At 46.2% G+C, this 17,692-nt stretch overlaps 1 protein-coding gene across 1 annotated transcript in view; it reads right to left on the bottom strand.

Annotated features, from left to right (window-relative positions):
* Nucleotides 1-6,775: 6,775 nt before the first annotated feature.
* Nucleotides 6,776-17,692, bottom strand: part of LOC137562895 (large ribosomal subunit protein eL28-like) — a 28,672-nt gene continuing 17,755 nt past the window's right edge. The window contains exons 4-5 of the mRNA XM_068274701.1: nt 11,889-12,007; nt 6,776-6,907 (exon numbers count right to left, since the gene is read on the bottom strand). Of these exons, the coding sequence (XP_068130802.1) occupies nt 6,818-6,907; nt 11,889-12,007 (209 nt within the window). The 3' untranslated portion in view covers nt 6,776-6,817. The remainder of the gene's footprint in view (nt 6,908-11,888; nt 12,008-17,692) is intronic.

Below are 17,692 nucleotides of genomic sequence, written 5' to 3'. Positions count from 1 at the left end.
GGCTTCTGATGTATAATTATTAATATTATTATAATTATTAAAGGTAACTCAATATTCTGATGTGTTGTGCACGGCTTTCTTCACCAAGTAAATACTGTCAAAAGATGGGTTGTAGGTCTATATGCTTGTTTTCAGGACTCTTCTTCCCATTAGATGTATAACCCAAAGTCATTCTGCGACTGAAGACCTGTGTGGATGCCCAGAAAGTGTCCTCAGGAATAATCAATGATTGCTTCAGGGGAACAGTTGCTTCACAGACATGCTGCTTGGATACTGCTATGCAGCCTGTTTTGCTCTATACAGAGGGGAGGAGGGAGGGTGAGTAGGGCAAACACTTTCTTTCCAGCGCAGATTTGGGGCGCAGCCGGCGCCACCATAGGCCGTAATAGGAATTACGGCTATAGCGGCGCACAGTGAGTAACTTCAGCGCCGTCAGAAGACGGAGCTAAAGTTATTTATAAAACACTGTAATTCGGCCTCCAGCAATTGCTGGAAGCCGAATTATTTCATTCCCCACCATCCTTGGAGGTCTGGAGGGGGAAAAGTATTTAACCTCGCCGGGAACTGTGCAGGAGCAGGATAAGCCATATGCCGGCTGTATCCTGCGCCCAAGTCTCCCGTGCCGATTCCTCTCGTACTCGAGTAGGAGACCACCCACTGCAGTGACTATAATAGCCTAACAATAACAGTTAACAGTGAGCAATGAGCCAGTACGTGTGTAACTGTGGTAGAGGGTGACCAGTTACCCTAACAACGAATAACACAGAGACAACAGGAGCCCAAATGATGCAGTATGTCACAGATTGGTTGGTAAAAGTGAAAAGGAAATTGTTGTACTTGCAGACGAAGGTTGTGTAAGGGGCAACCAATCACTGAGGCAGGTGGAGATGTATAAACCCAACTCCACTCGGGTGCTCAGCTGGAACTGGATGTGGTCGCACTCCTGTAAAAAATAACAAAGGTCCTATTGGCAGCACACAACTATGCATCAAGGTCCACGCCTCCAGGGGGTAAAAAGCACAAAGGTATTAAAAGAGGCACCTAATAGTAGATAAAACGGAGTCAAAAATAACTAAAAATAGAAAAAGGTGGCTTAACTCAATATGGACAAGTTCATATGAATATAAATTCTAGTCAGTGCCCACTTCCTCAGGCCAAATACAGTGCCAAAAGTGTGGAATGAGCCAAGTACACGCATGAGAGCAATAAGCCAGTACACACGAGAGCAATGAGCCAGCAACATTGAATTATGTTATTGATCAGTGATCAATGTACTGCCCTGTGCCACTTCCTTACAATGAGACTCCATCAGAAATACGATCGCAATTTCATTGAACTGGTGCATCTGCTAGACTAGCAGCTAGAGGTTTACAGCTTAGTGCAGTACAAAACTATGCGTCTGTCAATGGCCACTTACCAAAAATTTAGTTTCAAAATAGCCCTTTATTGAGAAAAGGCAAGTAATAGAGCGAACATTTTAACAGAAGTGAAAAGAATAATGGATTGTACAAGAATGAGTCATTAATAACAAGAAAAGTTGCATAAATTAGCTTATGACAAAATATGAAAGCATACAACTAAAGAAGTATATGGGTTTCCACTGATCCAGGAATTTGAAGAGGTATAGGAGGTGATGTCCGGGAAAGTTTAGATAGGTTATGTGGGGGAGGTAAAGGCATCATTGCCACATAAACATTTGTGAAAAGCATATGGTGGGCCGATTATTATAATATAGTGCCCAGAAGGGAGCATCCTCTACTATCAATCCAAGGGGCCCATGTGTTAAGAAATATCTCGGTTTTGTCAACTATTTTTGCATTAGTTTTTTCAGATATCATAGTGGAATCAACTCTTTTAATGACATAGTTAACAGAGAGGTGTCTAGAACGCCAATTGGCAGCTACAGCATTCAGTATGTGTTGCATCAGCCTGTGCTCTGGGTGACTAAGGGTGGGCTGTTTGTGACCCAGCAAAATAGTCCAGGGGTCTTTAGTGATTGGTTTTTTGAAGAGTTCGAGAGAAGTTGAGTTAAAGAACTAATACATTTTACGACATGTCTCTCCAATCCGCGACACCCCCTCAACTCATCTCTGGGGCAACCCTGACTTTCCTAGCGGTTTAGACCCACTAGCTTTTTGCTGGTGGACCTCCCGCAAACTAAACACTGTGTTGGTTTAGTTTCGTGTTGGTCAATGGCACTACCCCCTCTCTTAACCAACTTTGCTCTAACATCCAAGTCCCAGCTTCTAAATCGTTCCGAGCCATGAAGAGCTTCCACTTTTTTAGATCATTAGCCCCCAGATCACAAGAACTTCACTTACCAAAAATGTACTATGACAACATAATTTTGATCCAAAAAGCCACCAAAACTGGTAGGAAGTTTACTGATCAGCACAATAGGATGGGAGTCCATAGCAGAGGGTCAGGCAATGTTGGATCAGATTTCTGCTAAAAATCTGATTGATCTGTGCATTGATTACTACATCTCAACCAATTTGCGGTTGGAAAGTAATCGATCATTTACAGAATCAGACTATTGTTGACCAATCTTTTGTTGAGCATCAGTATACAGTGTCGACGGGTAGTAGAGATGTGATGTTAAATGCAACTTGGCTGGTACTTTTGTTTGAAGTCTACTAAACTGAAAATAAACTTCGCAGAGGCCACATCAGAAGCTGTCAACTTACCGTAATTGATCAATCAGATCATCAATCACTTCGGCCTTGTTCATACTGTAGACATTGCCATTCACATTTTGGCAACGTATGTAGTGTATAGACTGCATCGGAGTGTATAGACAGGAGTGTATAGACTGCAATGTCTGATGTTCCTACTATTGCGCTGCGCATACATTTTTTTAGCAGAAACGCAGCGCTGATCTGTGATAAATGGGATCAGTGGTGCAATGGACAACAATGGCATTTCATAATGTGAACGAGGCCTTCAAAATCAAAGTACCAGCTCTGCCAATAGTAAGTCTACTTTCCGTGGAGCAGCAAAACACCTAAGTGAATTTTTTTGCTGAACCCTGGAGAAGAGCTCAGAGTATGTCAGACGAAGAACATCTGAAAAGTGCAAAGGATCGAGAATCACATTCTTCAGTTCTCAACTCTACAGAGCTGTTGTGGGAACAGCATCAATATAAAGTTGGAAGAAAAAAATTTGCACAACAAGCCAATCATGCTCTGCATGACTGACAGCATGGGCTGAAATTTCACCTTAAAGTGAACCTCCAGACTAAAAATCGACTCAGCAGCACTGAAAAGGCCTGGTGTTTCTTTAACAGTTTCACAGCATCAGAACTTTGTTTCTCTTATACAAGCCTCATTTTTAGCTGCACAGAAGAAAACTGCCCGGGCATTTTTCCCCTGATGCTGTGCAAAGCATGATGGGATTTCTGATGTTGTTGTTCTCGTTCTGCTGTTTTGGTGCAGATTTTTTTTTTACATTTTGAATTTGACATTTGAAGCCTAGTGTGTGCAGCTGGGAGGGGTAATCAGGACACAGGACAGTTGGAACTGTGTCTCCTGCTCCTTGTCACTTCCATTCAACCAAAAAGATGGCTGCCCCCATGACAAAGATGGCAGCCCCCATGAATTACAAACATTTGCCTGTTCTTTTAAAACAGGGTGGGTAAGAGATTATATTACCAATCTATTCTAAATAACATAACTAATGTAACTTAATGACAGTTTGTTTGTTTAGGCTGAAGTTCCCCTTTAAAGGGAACTGAGCACCTATTATGTAAAAATGACCCTCCTGTAAGGAGGAGGTTCGAAAATGTCTAATTTATGTGTGGTGGGCAGCGTTAAATTATCTTACCTATGGGGGCTGCTCCATAGCCCTGCTCTAAACGAGGGTATTCATCTTGCTGCGGTCACTGCTTCATGGAGTCGGTGGTTTCATAAACTGAAGAGTCGGATGATTTTTATACCAAATCCACATCCCTGGTATTAGACTAAGGAGTCGGAGTCGAGGAGTCATTTTGGGTACATGGAGTCGGGAGTTGAAATCAGTGGTATAAAAAAAAACAACTGATGAGTGAGTTGGATGATTTTTGTACCAACTCCACAGCCCTGGTTCAAAGTGCCCACAAGTCCAGTGTGTTCCCGGCTGGTGCATGCTGGGAGATTGGAGTGCCTGCTCACTGATGCATGTTGGAAGATGTAGCATGCCAGAATTAGCATGACTGCTGAGAGGTGTAGCGCACCCAACCGCTGCTGCATGCCAGGAGATGTAGTGCGCCCAGCCATTGGTGCATGCTGAGAGATGTAGTCTTTAATACCTTTAATTTCTTCTAGCATGCACCAGCAGCCGGGAACACTACACATCCCAACATGCACTAGCAGCCAGGAACCCACTCGATTCACGACCCCTTTGAACTGTGGCCATGTCAGCTGCAAGTTGAATGTTCTTGTGGAGACAGGGCTAGGAAGCAGCCCCTGTAAGTTAAATTCTGTAAAGCTGCTAGAAAAATGTCCAGATTGTAGTACCAAGCTGCACAGATGTAGCCCTGTTATTCAGACTTCTATGCAGTATGAAGATTCCACTTCCCAGCCTGCAGGTTGGCAAGGGGATGTATTCCTCTGGAATTAATTTTGTTCAGAGACCACTGCCCAGCCCTCACATGCAGCCCAGCTCCCACACTGCGCAGCACAACCTTTGCACACTGCCCAGCTCCCATGCACAGCCCAGCTCCCACACACACTGCCCCACCCTTGCACACAGCCCCGCCCTCGCACAGCTCCCACACACACTGCCCCGCCCTCGCACAGCTCCCACACGCTGCACAGCCCTCGCACACGGCCCAGCTCCCCCACACACTGCTCAGCCCTTGCATGCAGCCCAACCCTCGCACAGCTCAGCTCCCACACTGCACAGCCCTCGCACACTGCCCAGCCCAACCCTCACACAGTTCAGCTCCCCCACACTGCACAGCCCTCACACACACACACACACACACACACACACACACACACACTGCCCCGCCCTCGCACAGCTCCCACACACTGCACAGCCCTTGCACGCGGCCCAGCTCCCCCACACACTGCCCAGCCCCTGCACGCAGCCCAACCATCGCACAGCTCAGCTCCCCCACACTGCCCAGCCCTCACACACTGCCCAGCCCAGCTCCCATACGCACTGCCCCGCCCTTGCACGCAGCCCAACCCTCGCACAGCTCAGCTCCCACATACACTGCACAGCCCTCGCACTGCACAGCTCCCGTATGCTGCCCAGCTCCTGCACACAGCGCCCATACAGCCCAGCCCCCACACATTTTGGAAAGTATTGCAGAACCTAATAAATATTATATTTATACTACTAGAATTCAGCTTGGTGACACTGAAAGCTGCTTGGGCCCTCTGTTGTGACTGGAGTTACATGTATATGATTGGGTTTTTTTATTCCCTGTACATGATCGAATGATTTCAGTGATCAAAACTTAATTTGAGCACAGATCACACCTAAGTCTTTTTTACAGGGATGTGGAGTCAGAGACGGAGCAATTTTGGGAACCTGGACTCAGTTTTAATAAACTGAGTCGGATGATTTTTGAACCAAATCCGTAGACTTTCTAAAAATTAGACTAAGGAGTCGGAACAATTTTGGGTACCTGGAGTTGGAGGTTTCATAAACTGAGGAGTCGGAAGATTTTTATTCAGACTCCACAGCCCTGATTTTTTCTACATTTTCTCCTTAAACCATTATAAGCTGGTAGTATAAAATTATATACCACCCTTTCTCAACCTTTTCACCCTGGAGGAACCCTGCAAACAATTTTTCGATCGAGGAACCCCCGCATTTATTGTGCAGGAGGCATGGTCTTTAAAAGTAGGTGAGGGTGTTTACTTCACTACCCATTCCACTGCCACTCATTATACTGTCTGCTTATCCTAGTGCTTTTTACTAATGTGCTCATGCTTATTCTGACCCCCAATTAAGTTATTCTGACCCCCAATTTTTACAGTACCCCCAATTATAATTTGCTCTATTATACTTCCCCCACAATGGGGGAAAATGCCAAGGAACCCCTGTTGAGAAAGCCTGATATATACAAATCAAGACAAGATATCTTAAAAACTTTTTTTTTTAAAAAAGGGACCTCTCGCTGCCGACAGATGTCCAAGAGCACCTTTCGTAAACAGCTTTGCTAAATGTCTTCCACTAAATTAAATGTTTGTTATACTCCTGAAGAAGCAGGGGCGTAGCCCATGAGAAACGTGGCACATTGCTTAATAACATTTGCCCTACAGCATCTAACTTGCCCTGAAGTCTTCTCATTATTGGCAGTTTACAGGCTCTGAATAGTACTGGTCCAGCCTGACCGTGATGAGATAGCAGCTATTGCAGCAACAAATAACTGATCTCCCGACCTGTGCGGTCTCCACTACAAGAGCTAATCCACCTGGCTAAGTTGTTCCCATCACAAAACCTGATCCTTCAAAACGGCACTACAACCCGGTCCCCGGCTCAAGAGGGACACCACCTCTGCTGCTGGACCCCCGCACAGGCCTCTCCAGCTACTGTACATGTAAAAGGTGAGATCAGTCTAAATAGGGCCAGTCTCATCACTGTCATAGTTGAACCTTCAATGTGCGCTTGCTTTTGTCATTTCTCCTGAATCAAATAGGAGGCTGTGACGGACAAAAAAACAACAAGAACATGTGCAGAAGTTACATTTACATCACACAGTTTTAGGTGAGAGCAACACTGCTGCAAGAATAATAAGACGTTATTCTGAGGTAAAAACCAAAATAAGACACTTCACTAATAATTTTTGGGTTAAATGCTTTTATTTCTTTTATCTGTAGTAAGTTTAAGCAGTCTTGGGGGCCCGGGTGCGCTTCTTTTTCACCACAACGGGCTTCTGACTCCTCAGGATAGCGCTGGCACGACGAAGGGCAGCCTAAAGAAAGCATAACGATAGAACAATTCATAACACTGACTAAAAGCCATATTTATGGTGCATTTTATGTTACATACTTTCAATCAACAAGAGATTGTAATATGCAAATTAGAGGAGTCAACGTTGAGGAGAGTTGGAGGAATCCTAACCTGAGGAGTCGGAGTCGGTGGATTTTTGTACAGACTCTACAGCCCTGCTGTCAACCACACACTCTGTCGGGAGTGTTCTGCGCAGATATACTGCACCTACGCAGAACACTCCCGACAGCGAGAGTGATTGAAAGCGGCACTCACGCAGGCGCAGTAGATGACGACCTGGAGACGTCGGCATCTGAAAGAAAGGGGATCCCGGGACTCTGGAGCTGCGGCGAGGGACATATCGGCTGCTAGGGGCTGGAGGAAGCCCCAGGTAAGTAAAGCTAATTTTTTATTTCCCAGATGATCACTTTAAGAATGTCTGGCAATTGCTGTTTTTTGTAGACATATTGACTGACATATATGCTGAATTCCACCTATTATGCACCTGTAAAGTAAAGAATTAGATCTATAATTCAAATACTGCTCCACCCACATCCTTTGGACCCCGCTTCCTCTATACAGAAGTAAATGGTTGGACCTGCTAACAATTCAGCTGTGTCTACCAGCAAAGGCGAACTTGCATTTCAAGTTGTATCTCAGTGAAGCTGAACAGAATCAAACCTAATGCTAGGTACACACAATGCATTTTCCTGTCAGATCAACAGGTAAACTGACAGGAAGTTGCATTGTATGTACATGTCCAAACTGCTCACAAATCGATAACGGGATCAATTTCAACATAATTACTTCACAAAAATCAATCAGGAGCAAAATTAGAAATAATCTGTGCAACCCTTCGATCTGACGGGAAGTTGTACTGTGTGTACCTAGCATAAGGCTCCTTGCACACTATATGCGATCCGTCGCAACGCACAATATCATCGCATCACAAAGCAATGCAACGATATTCCTATGAGGTTCAATCAGAATAACATACATTGGCTTCAATTTTGGTAGCTATGTGAGGCATTTTCCTCTTTTTTTTTTACCAATTCTGAAAGATTTTTCTCAGTTTCCGAACAGGAGGTAAAACATGAGGTAAATGCATAAAGTGAGGTAAAACATGAGGTATTTCAGCAGTAAGCTATCCTGTTTTCCATGAGGATAGTCTCTGGAAGATTTTTTTTTGAGTGGGGGTGGGGGGGGGGGGGGGGGGGGGAGGTGTAAGATTATGTAGCAACCTATGAAAAGTATATTTATAAGATAGAGATATAGATAGATAGACATAAACCTGGATTTTTTTTTTTATGTCTACTATTCTTTTCTATTACACAGCCTGAATAGGAATGACACTAAAAACGGCAATAAGAGCTCCACTAAAAACTGCAAAATGCGTACAAATTGACTTTACCTCCAGGTACAGGCAGGTCTTAAACTTATCTGTAAATTATGTGCCAATATGCCCCCTAATTTCCATGAGAATAGCCATTTTCTGTAAAATTAATGCAAATTACCTCATGAATTACCTCATAAAGGTAAAAAATTACTAAAACCAGAATTGCTAAAATGTCCTTACCTCATGAGGTAAATTACCTCACATGAGGTTATTTGTTTAATAACCCTACTAGAATTGAGATCAATGTGCGTTTTTGGCTTCTTTGTGTTTTGCCTGTTGCCTGCATAGAATCGCATCACAATGTAATGTGCAAGGAGCCTACGTGAAACTCTTTAGCGTTCCAAGCTCTCAGTGATGGGAAACTGCCAGCTCAGTAGTAACAGAAGTTAGCTTATGATTTGTCTTTCGAGAACCATACACGAGCAGGACACTTACGATGGGTACGTGTGAGCAGGGTGCGCACAACTTTAGTGAAGTCACGCACTAAACAGCCACCAGCGGCACCACAGAGAGATCCAGAGGACCTTGCGGGCTACAGGGGGCAGGAGGTAGGTAGGTTCAGATTTTCATTTTACTACTCTGCTCAGCAGGGCCGAGCCTGGGCGGGTGCTGCGGGTGCAAGGCACCCAGGCGCCTGCCTCTGAGAGGCGCCGCCCGGCCGCCGCTCTCCCCCCCTGTGGCCGCCGCTCGCTCGCTCCCTCCCTCCCTCTAGCCGCCGGCGCCGCGTCAGACCTCGATCAGGCGGGCGGGCGCTAGGACCTAGCACGCCGCACTGATATGCGGAAGTGACATCACTTCCGCATATAGAGCGGGTGCGCCTGGCGCCTTCTTACTGGTCGGGTCGCCCGCTGATTGAGGTCTGAAGCTGCTGCAAGGTGAGGAGGGAGCGGCGGCGGCAGAGGCAGCAGCGGCGGGAGGGGAGGATTGGGTGCGCTCCTGTCACTACCTAAACGGGGACCCTATACCCCCTGGCTACCTATCCTGGGCACATATTACCCCCTGGCTACCTATCCTGGGCACATATTACCCCCTGGCTACCTATCCTGGGCACATATTACCCCCTGGCTACCTATCCTGGGCACATATTACCCCCTGGCTACCTATCCTGGGCACATATTACCCTCTGGCTACCTATCCTGGGCACATATTACCCTCTGGCTACCTATCCTGGGCACATATTACCCCCTGGCTACCTATCCTGGGCACATATTACCCCCTGGCTACCTATCCTGGGTACATATTACCCCCTGGCTACCTATCCTGGGCACATATTACCCCCTGGCTACCTATCCTGGGCACATATTACCCTCTGGCTACCTATCCTGGGCACATATTACCCCCTGGCTACCTATCCTGGGCACATATTACCCCCTGGCTACCTATCCTGGGCACATAATACCCCCTGGCTACCTATCCTGGGCACATATACCCCCTGGCTACCTATCCTGGGCACATATACCCCCTGGCTACCTATCCTGGGCACGTATTACCCCCTGGCTACCTATCCTGGGCACGTATTACCCCCTGGCTACCTATCCTGGGCACATATTACCCCCTGGCTACCTATCCTGGGCACATATTACCCTCTGGCTACCTATCCTGGGCACATATTACCCTCTGGCTACCTATCCTGGGCACATATTACCCCCTGGCTACCTATCCTGGGCACATATTACCCCCTGGCTACCTATCCTGGGTACATATTACCCCCTGGCTACCTATCCTGGGCACATATTACCCCCTGGCTACCTATCCTGGGCACATATTACCCTCTGGCTACCTATCCTGGGCACATATTACCCCCTGGCTACCTATCCTGGGCACATATTACCCTCTGGCTACCTATCCTGGGCACATATTACCCCCTGGCTACCTATCCTGGGCACATAATACCCCCTGGCTACCTATCCTGGGCACATATACCCCCTGGCTACCTATCCTGGGCACATATACCCCCTGGCTACCTATCCCGGGCACATATACCCCCTGGCTACCTATCCCGGGCACATATACCCCCTGGCTACCTATCCCGGGCACATATACCCCCTGGCTACATATCCTGGGGACACTGGCTGTTTGTCATTATGTGCATTTGCTGGTGAAAAGCAGTCTCTTGTTATGTGAATTTGCTGGTGAAAAGCAGTCTCTTGTTATGTGCATTTGCTGGTGAAAAGCAGTCTCTTGTTATGTGCATTTGCTGGTGAAAAGCAGTCTCTTGTTATGTGCATTTGCTGGTGAAAAGCAGTCTCTTGTTATGTGCATTTGCTGGTGAAAAGCAGTCTCTTGTTATGTGCATTTGCTGGTGAAAAGCAGTCTCTTGTTATGTGCATTTGCTGGTGAAAAGCAGTCTCTTGTTATGTGCATTTGCTGGTGAAAAGCAGTCTCTTGTTATGTGCATTTGCTGGTGAAAAGCAGTCTCTTGTTATGTGCATTTGCTGGTGAAAAGCAGTCTCTTGTTATGTGCATTTACATGGGGAAAAGCAGTCTCTCGTTATGTGCATTTACATGGGGAAAAGCAGTCTCTCGTTATGTGCATTTACATGGGGAAAAGCAGTCTCTCGTTATGTGCATTTACATGGGGAAAAGCAGTCTCTCGTTATGTGCATTTACATGGGGAAAAGCAGTCTCTCGTTATGTGCATTTACATGGGGAAAAGCAGTCTCTCGTTATGTGCATTTACATGGGGAAAAGCAGTCTCTCGTTATGTGCATTTACATGGGGAAAAGCTGTCTCTTATGTGCATTTAGTGGGGAATTTTTGTCAGTAAAAATAATCTTTTGTCAGTAAATTTTTAGGTATTTGTCAGTAAAAAATAACGTGAAAGGTTGGCAACACTGGCAGGCTGTGTGGCGCAACGGGAAAGATACAGGCAGCCCACCTTGGGCTTGGCAGGGGGGAGGAGCCGATGTCAGCGAGCGAGAGTAGGGTGGCCGCAGGCAGCCATAAATACGCAGTGTGTGACTGCGTCGCACTCGCAGAGCCTCTCAGCCTGAGTCAGTCCAGAGACTAGCAGACTGTCACTCGCAGGAAGCCAAAGCCAGCCAGGAGCAAGCCCATGGAAGAGGGGTAGGAATGGGGTATCACATGCATGCGTAAAGAGGTGGAAGGTGTGGGTGTGATTAGGAAGGACATGGGTGTGGTTAATTTAACCACTCCCATAGGCGCCAGAGAAAATCTTGCACCCAGGTGCCAGGCACCCCAGGCTCACCCCTGCTGCTCAGGGTCCCTTTAAGTCTAGGTGCCCAGTAGGCCGATAAACTAATAGCGGCTTATCCTGGCGCCCAACTGATGCAGCTAGGTAGGTCTGTGTAATAAGGCTCACAAAATAGCTATAATGAACACAATGGAGAGACTTAAGGTCTGTCTCCACTAGTCAGTTTTTCTTTAGGAGTTGTCTGGCAGTTTTGTCTGGCAGTTTTGCATTGCTGTCAATTGTTTTTCTGCATGTGAAAAAATGCATTCAGGTGTGAACTAGCCCATTGATTAACATTGGCTGCAGCTTTTCTGTGCAGAAAATGCACAGAAAAACGACGAGTGGAAACAGGCCCTAACAGAGAGAGCAACGCACCATACGTAGGTCCCTCCTGTAGTTGTTTTTCCGGATGATGTGGCGAACGCTCCTCAGGGTGGCACGGGAGTTCTTGTTAATAGTGATCTTTTCATAGGACGTCACTGGTTTTCGCTGACCTATAAAAGAAACAATTAAAATTGTTACTACACCATAGCAACCTGTCAGTGAGTACGGTTCATAATGTCCTCAAGTCAACTGATCAGGAAAAAAAAAAAAAAAGTATTTGATTGTTCTAGTGAATAGTGTAACTGCTGGGCATAAACTCAAAATTTTTTATCTGGTAAACAAGCAATAAGGATGCTAACCAGGCAATCCAAAAGTTAAAAATCACTTACTTTTCTTGTTGATAAATGAGCATTCCCCAGTATACCTGACTCTTATTTGGTACATTGCAGCACAAAGGAAGTTGCAAGGCATGCTGGGTTGTCTTTTTTGCTTCATTACTTTTCTCTCAGACTTAACTAATGCAGCCCGATTGGCTGAATCCTTTTTCCCTCCTGGTTTCCCCTCCCACACCTCTGTTCCTCTCTGATTGGCCAATATTTCTTATGCTGAGACAATGCACTTTCTACTGCAGAGCTGGGTGGGAGTGCCTGAAGACTGGGAGGAGGGCAGGCAAGAGGAGAGTAAGGGAGGAAATTACACCAGGATTGGCTTCGAGATACAGTTAAAATGGAGAATCCTAAGAAGCATTTTCTCTTTTTTACTACAGAAAACAAAAATCACCAAGATCAAAATGTGGACAGTGCAATACGTATGTTATGCAAGTAGACCAAGTATTTACTTATATATGTGTTTTTTTTTCCTGAGATGGTGGGGCTGACAGCTCCTCTTTAAAGGGAACCAGAGAGGATGAAGAAAAGCTTGTATACATACCTGGGGCTTCCTCCAGCCCCATACGCCTGGATCGCTCCCACGCCGCCGTCCTCCGCTGCCTGGATCCGCCGATACCGGGTCCCGTCATTACCGCCAGTCGGCCAGCGGACGCGGCCAATTCTCCGCATCACAGGGGGCTCCCTCCATACAGGTACGCGTGTGGCCGCTTACTGCGCAGCCGCATGCGTACGGGTATGGAGGAAGCCCCTGCGATGCGGACAATTGGCCGCGTCCGCCAGAAGTGACGGTACCGGCGGATACAGAAAGCGGAGGATGGCGGCGTGGGAGCGATCCAGGCTTATGGGGCTGGAAGAAGCCCCAGGTATGTATAAAATCTTTTTTCTATTTTTCCAAGGCATTCCTCTCTGGTTCCCTTTAATAGCGATTCCCATGTGGACTAGAACTCACAGAGAAGCATATAATCAGACAGATTTATAAGGCTTATGATCTGCTAAAGCAGAAAGTGATGACAGAAAATCCGACCCATACAGCTTTACCACAAGTTCTAGTCCACACAAGCACAACTAATAGGACGAGATACCATTTTACAGTATTAGTATAGACCGGTTTCTCAAGCCTGTCCTCAAGGCACAACCAACAAAGGAAAACTGCAAATATTTACAGGTGAAGCAACCGGTGTCTGAGCAGTGCTGATCAAACACCTCAGTGGGTGGCTGGGCACTCTCTCTCTGTATTGAAACTCACTTAAATAGGAGTGCCGATCCATTAGCACTTCAGCTCTGACAGGGGCTACATGCAGATGTGAACGTCTGTTATGTTTGTGTTAGAGGGGATTTTGTATGTATGTTTAAACACAAGTGCATGCTTATGTCCCCCGATGAAGTCCTGTCTCAGGGCAAAACAGGTTAGGCTAAAATTGTGTTCTGTACAGCACCCACAGCTTGATTTATACTGTCTTGTTGGAACAGTGCTTTGTCCCATCCAGCAACACTCCGGTAGATGCCGAGGAATGTTTTGTGTATACCTTCCAGGATTACCGTTCACGGCCAGATATAGTCAGCCAAGAAATGTTAGACGCATATGGGGCAGTATCGCCTTTCAGCCGGGCATCTCCGACACCACTGGTCTAATTTAGTTTTCTGCACGGCTAGTATATCAATACTTATTTTCACAACCTCTGATTTTAATACATACCCAATAAAGGTTACATTTTACAGGTATGTTAGGGCCAACCCTCTGGGAAATGTACTGCAGTTTGATTTTTCAAACAATACAATCAAGAAAACTAATTACATTTAAAAGATCTAAAGAAAAATAAATTTATATGTTTTATGCCCAACTTTAAGGAAATTTCCCCATTTCACAGGAAGAGAGAATTTTTTGAACTATTGGTACACAGTAGTACAGCAACAAAAGCAGAAGACTTTTTAACATTGTTTCAAATCAAATAATCCAAAACGTTTCCTGGAGCTGCACACCTGAACTGTGCTTGAACTTGTAGCTCTTTACTTAGCGATGTGACAATGATGTTTATTGTTGGGGTGACTGTGTATAGAGACTGAGGCCCCTTTACTAATGTTTGGCTGCACATGCAATGCTCCAGTACTGTGTTCTCCCTAGGCTTAATTAGGTGGGCAGGCCGCCCGGGTGTTTTGAAACCCCGCCCACCTGTTGGTATGCACCTGCGAAGCTAGCAAATGTCACTGCTGTAATCTGCAGGCAGGAGTGCTCGATAGCCTGCTATCAATCAGCGCTCGGGCACGATAGCAAAATCCATCGCTGTACAGTGCAGGAGCGCTCCTCTGCCTGCTTGACCTCACCTTCCTAGTGGAGCTGTGATTGGCTGGGCGGGTTGTAAGGGGTGGGACTTGGGCAGCACGATCAGACATAACAGCAGCCGTCCGCATACACATGCTGGCAGGCTAATGCTGTGTGACTTGAGGCTGGGGAGAGAGCCTTGGGCTGCAGGCAGACTCTCACTCCCCAGCAAATCCGGACATTGTGTTTCCTCTGCCCTGGGCTGGCTGCATGAATGTCAGCAGCCAGTCCCATCCTCTCCAGGCAGCTCCGAGGCTGAATCACATGTGAACCCGCCCCTCGTTTCCCAGCTGCTTGACTTCAACACACAAGCTCTTCTGATGAGGAGGGGAGAAGTGAACTCTGCAGATAAAGTAAATGATCGCCCTTCCACTGGTATGAGATCTCTTCTATTGTCCTGTAACCAGCAGGAGCACTTTTTATGTGATAGTGCAGAGTCTTTAGACAGCGTGTGAGACGTAGGGAGCTGTCAAGCTAGGGGACCTGATAAAACAAACATGACTGCATTGACCTGCAATTTAGATTAGCTGACTTGCAGGGGATGGAGGCTGCTGCTGACTCGTTTGTCTCAACCCTCTTATTATTATTATTAAGTATTTATATAGCACAAACATTTTCTGCAGCGCTGTACAGAGTATATTGTCTTGTCACTTAACTGTCCCTCAGAGGGGCTCACAATCTAATCCCTACCATAGTCATGTCTATGTATGTATCATGTAGTGTATGTTTTGTTGTCTAGGGCAAATTTATGCTGGGAATACACGGTTCGTTTTTGCCTTCGTTTAAACCTTCGATTCGTTCGGTAAACGAATCGAGTGTTGAAAACGTATGTGAAAATAGTCATAATCTCATTATAGTTTCGATTAATAGACCCCAATAACGAACGACTAGTGATCGAACATGTTTGATATTATCTCTCTTTATCCATCTAATCGAGCCATTGGTAGGCTTGATGGCTGTTCAGATCGATTATATATTCGTTTATGCTAGTCCGTCCCTGTAAAAAGGGATTTTCGTTTCGTTTCTTTGCAGCCTTCGATCATTGGAAAAACGAAACCATCAGAATCGAAAAAAAAAACGAAACCGTGGGTGGTGATATTAACCGTATGACCGATTATTTCGGGATCGAAAAGGACAAAAGGCACAATCGAAACGAAGTTTTAAACGAAGGCAAAAACGAACCGTGTATTCCCAGCATTAGGGGGGAGCCAATTACCTTATCTGTGTGTTTTTGGGATGTGGGAGGAAACCAGGGTGCCCGGAGGAAACCCACACAGACACAGAACATACAAACTCCTTGCAGATAGTGCCCTGGCTGGGATTCAAACAGGGGACCAAGCGCTGCAAGAAAAGAGTGCTAACCACTACACCATGATGCCCATACACCATCATGCTGCCCAAACCAGTCTCCCCATGAAATGCAACTGTAACACCCATTTGCAGTGTTCTTCCCAGGCTGTTTAACCACCCTGGCGTTCTATTGAGATCGCCAGGGCGGCTGCGGGAGGGTTTTTTTTTTTAATTAAAAAAAAAATATTTCATAAGTTGGCTGCATGAAAGCCCACTAGAGGGCACTCGAGGCGTTCTTCCGATCGCCTCCGGCAAGCAGAACTAACAAGGAAGGCTGCAATGAGCAGCCTTCCTTGTTTGGCTTTCCTCGTTGCCATGGCGGCGAGCGGAGTGACGTCATGGACGTCAGCCGCAGCCCTTAGCGCTGGCCGGAACTATTTGTTCCGGCTGCGCAGGGCTTGGGCGGCTGGGGGGACCCTCTTTCGCCGCTGCTCGCGGCGGCGATCAGGCAGCACACGCGGCTGGCAAAGTGCCGGCTGCGTGTGCTGCTTTTTATTTCATCAAAATCGGCCCAGCAGGGCCTGAGCGGCACCCTCTGGCGGTAATGGACGAGCTGAGCTCGTCCATACCGCTAAGGTGGTTAAGACAGATGCTTCACCTGGCTAATTTTGAGGAGCACCTGGCTTGACTCTTTATTCTCCTCATACTGTAAGCAGAGTTGCATCAACCCTGCATTCCCCCCTTGCAGCTCGCTCCCCACCCGGCTACTTTTTCATGCCACCTGGCTGGAAAAAAATTCTGGAGAGAACACTTCATTATCTTGGAATTGTGCATCCTGAGTGGGTCACGGATCTTCTCTGTATACACTTTTTTCAATAGGACTGTGTGTATATCATTTGTTTACTGATATTTGTATGACTGCCTGTGACGACTGGCATCCTCATTAAAATATACACAACACTGCTAGAGCGTACCATTTTGTGGCTAGGCGTAATACAGTCCTTTTTAATATGTCCATTTGATAGCCAGCCCCTCACTTGTTTTGGTGGTGGTGGTGATGTGTATGGTCCATTATATTTCATATTGACTACGTACTGTATATTTGACTATGTACGGTATATTTCTCACCTGGTGAGAAATATACCGTACGGACAGTTCCTTAGTTTAAGAAGGAACTGTTCTGACGAGGAGGAGTTTTGTAAGGAGTCAAGGGAATTCTACGCACGCCTGAGAGAGTGGGGGTATTCCCATAGAGTCCTTAGGAGATGTTGGCGAAGAGCCAAAAATAGTGATTGAAAAACCCTTCTTGGCCCAAAAGAGGGAGACGGGTCAAATACCGCCCCTAGAGAGAATAGTCACACAATTTGGGTCCCATTGGGATGGTCCGAGAGAAAGTCTAACTAAAGTCTGGCCCATTCTAACAGCATCCCCAGAGATTGCGGGACCTTATCCTATGATTGCAGCCAGGAGAGCAAGAAATTTGAAAGATGCCTTAGTCTCATCTGAATTTAAAAATCAAAAAGAGGAAGAAGAAGATGAGAGAAAAAAACAAAACAAAACAAAAAAAAACCACTTGCCTTGGAGCCAGACCAACCCCCAAGGGAATGTACAGATGTGGTAGATGCAAAGTTTGTCCCCATGTCCAAAAGATAAAAACATTCTGGGATGCGAGACATGAGAGAGAATACAAGATAGGGGCCTTTATGAACTGAGAAACCACGGGGGTAGTGTATAGGGTAACATGCCCCCGTGGGTTACATTATATAGGTATGACGACACGAACATTTAGACCAGGATATTAGAACACATGTGCAATGTCAATAGAAAAAAATGAAAACAAAGGACCCCTAAGAGAA

Source organism: Hyperolius riggenbachi, chromosome 3 (assembly GCF_040937935.1).
Source record: "Hyperolius riggenbachi isolate aHypRig1 chromosome 3, aHypRig1.pri, whole genome shotgun sequence".
NCBI classification, from domain to species: domain Eukaryota; kingdom Metazoa; phylum Chordata; class Amphibia; order Anura; family Hyperoliidae; genus Hyperolius; species Hyperolius riggenbachi.
The sequence above is the reverse complement of the archived record's forward strand: the minus strand, read 5'-3'. Positions and strand labels throughout refer to the sequence as shown.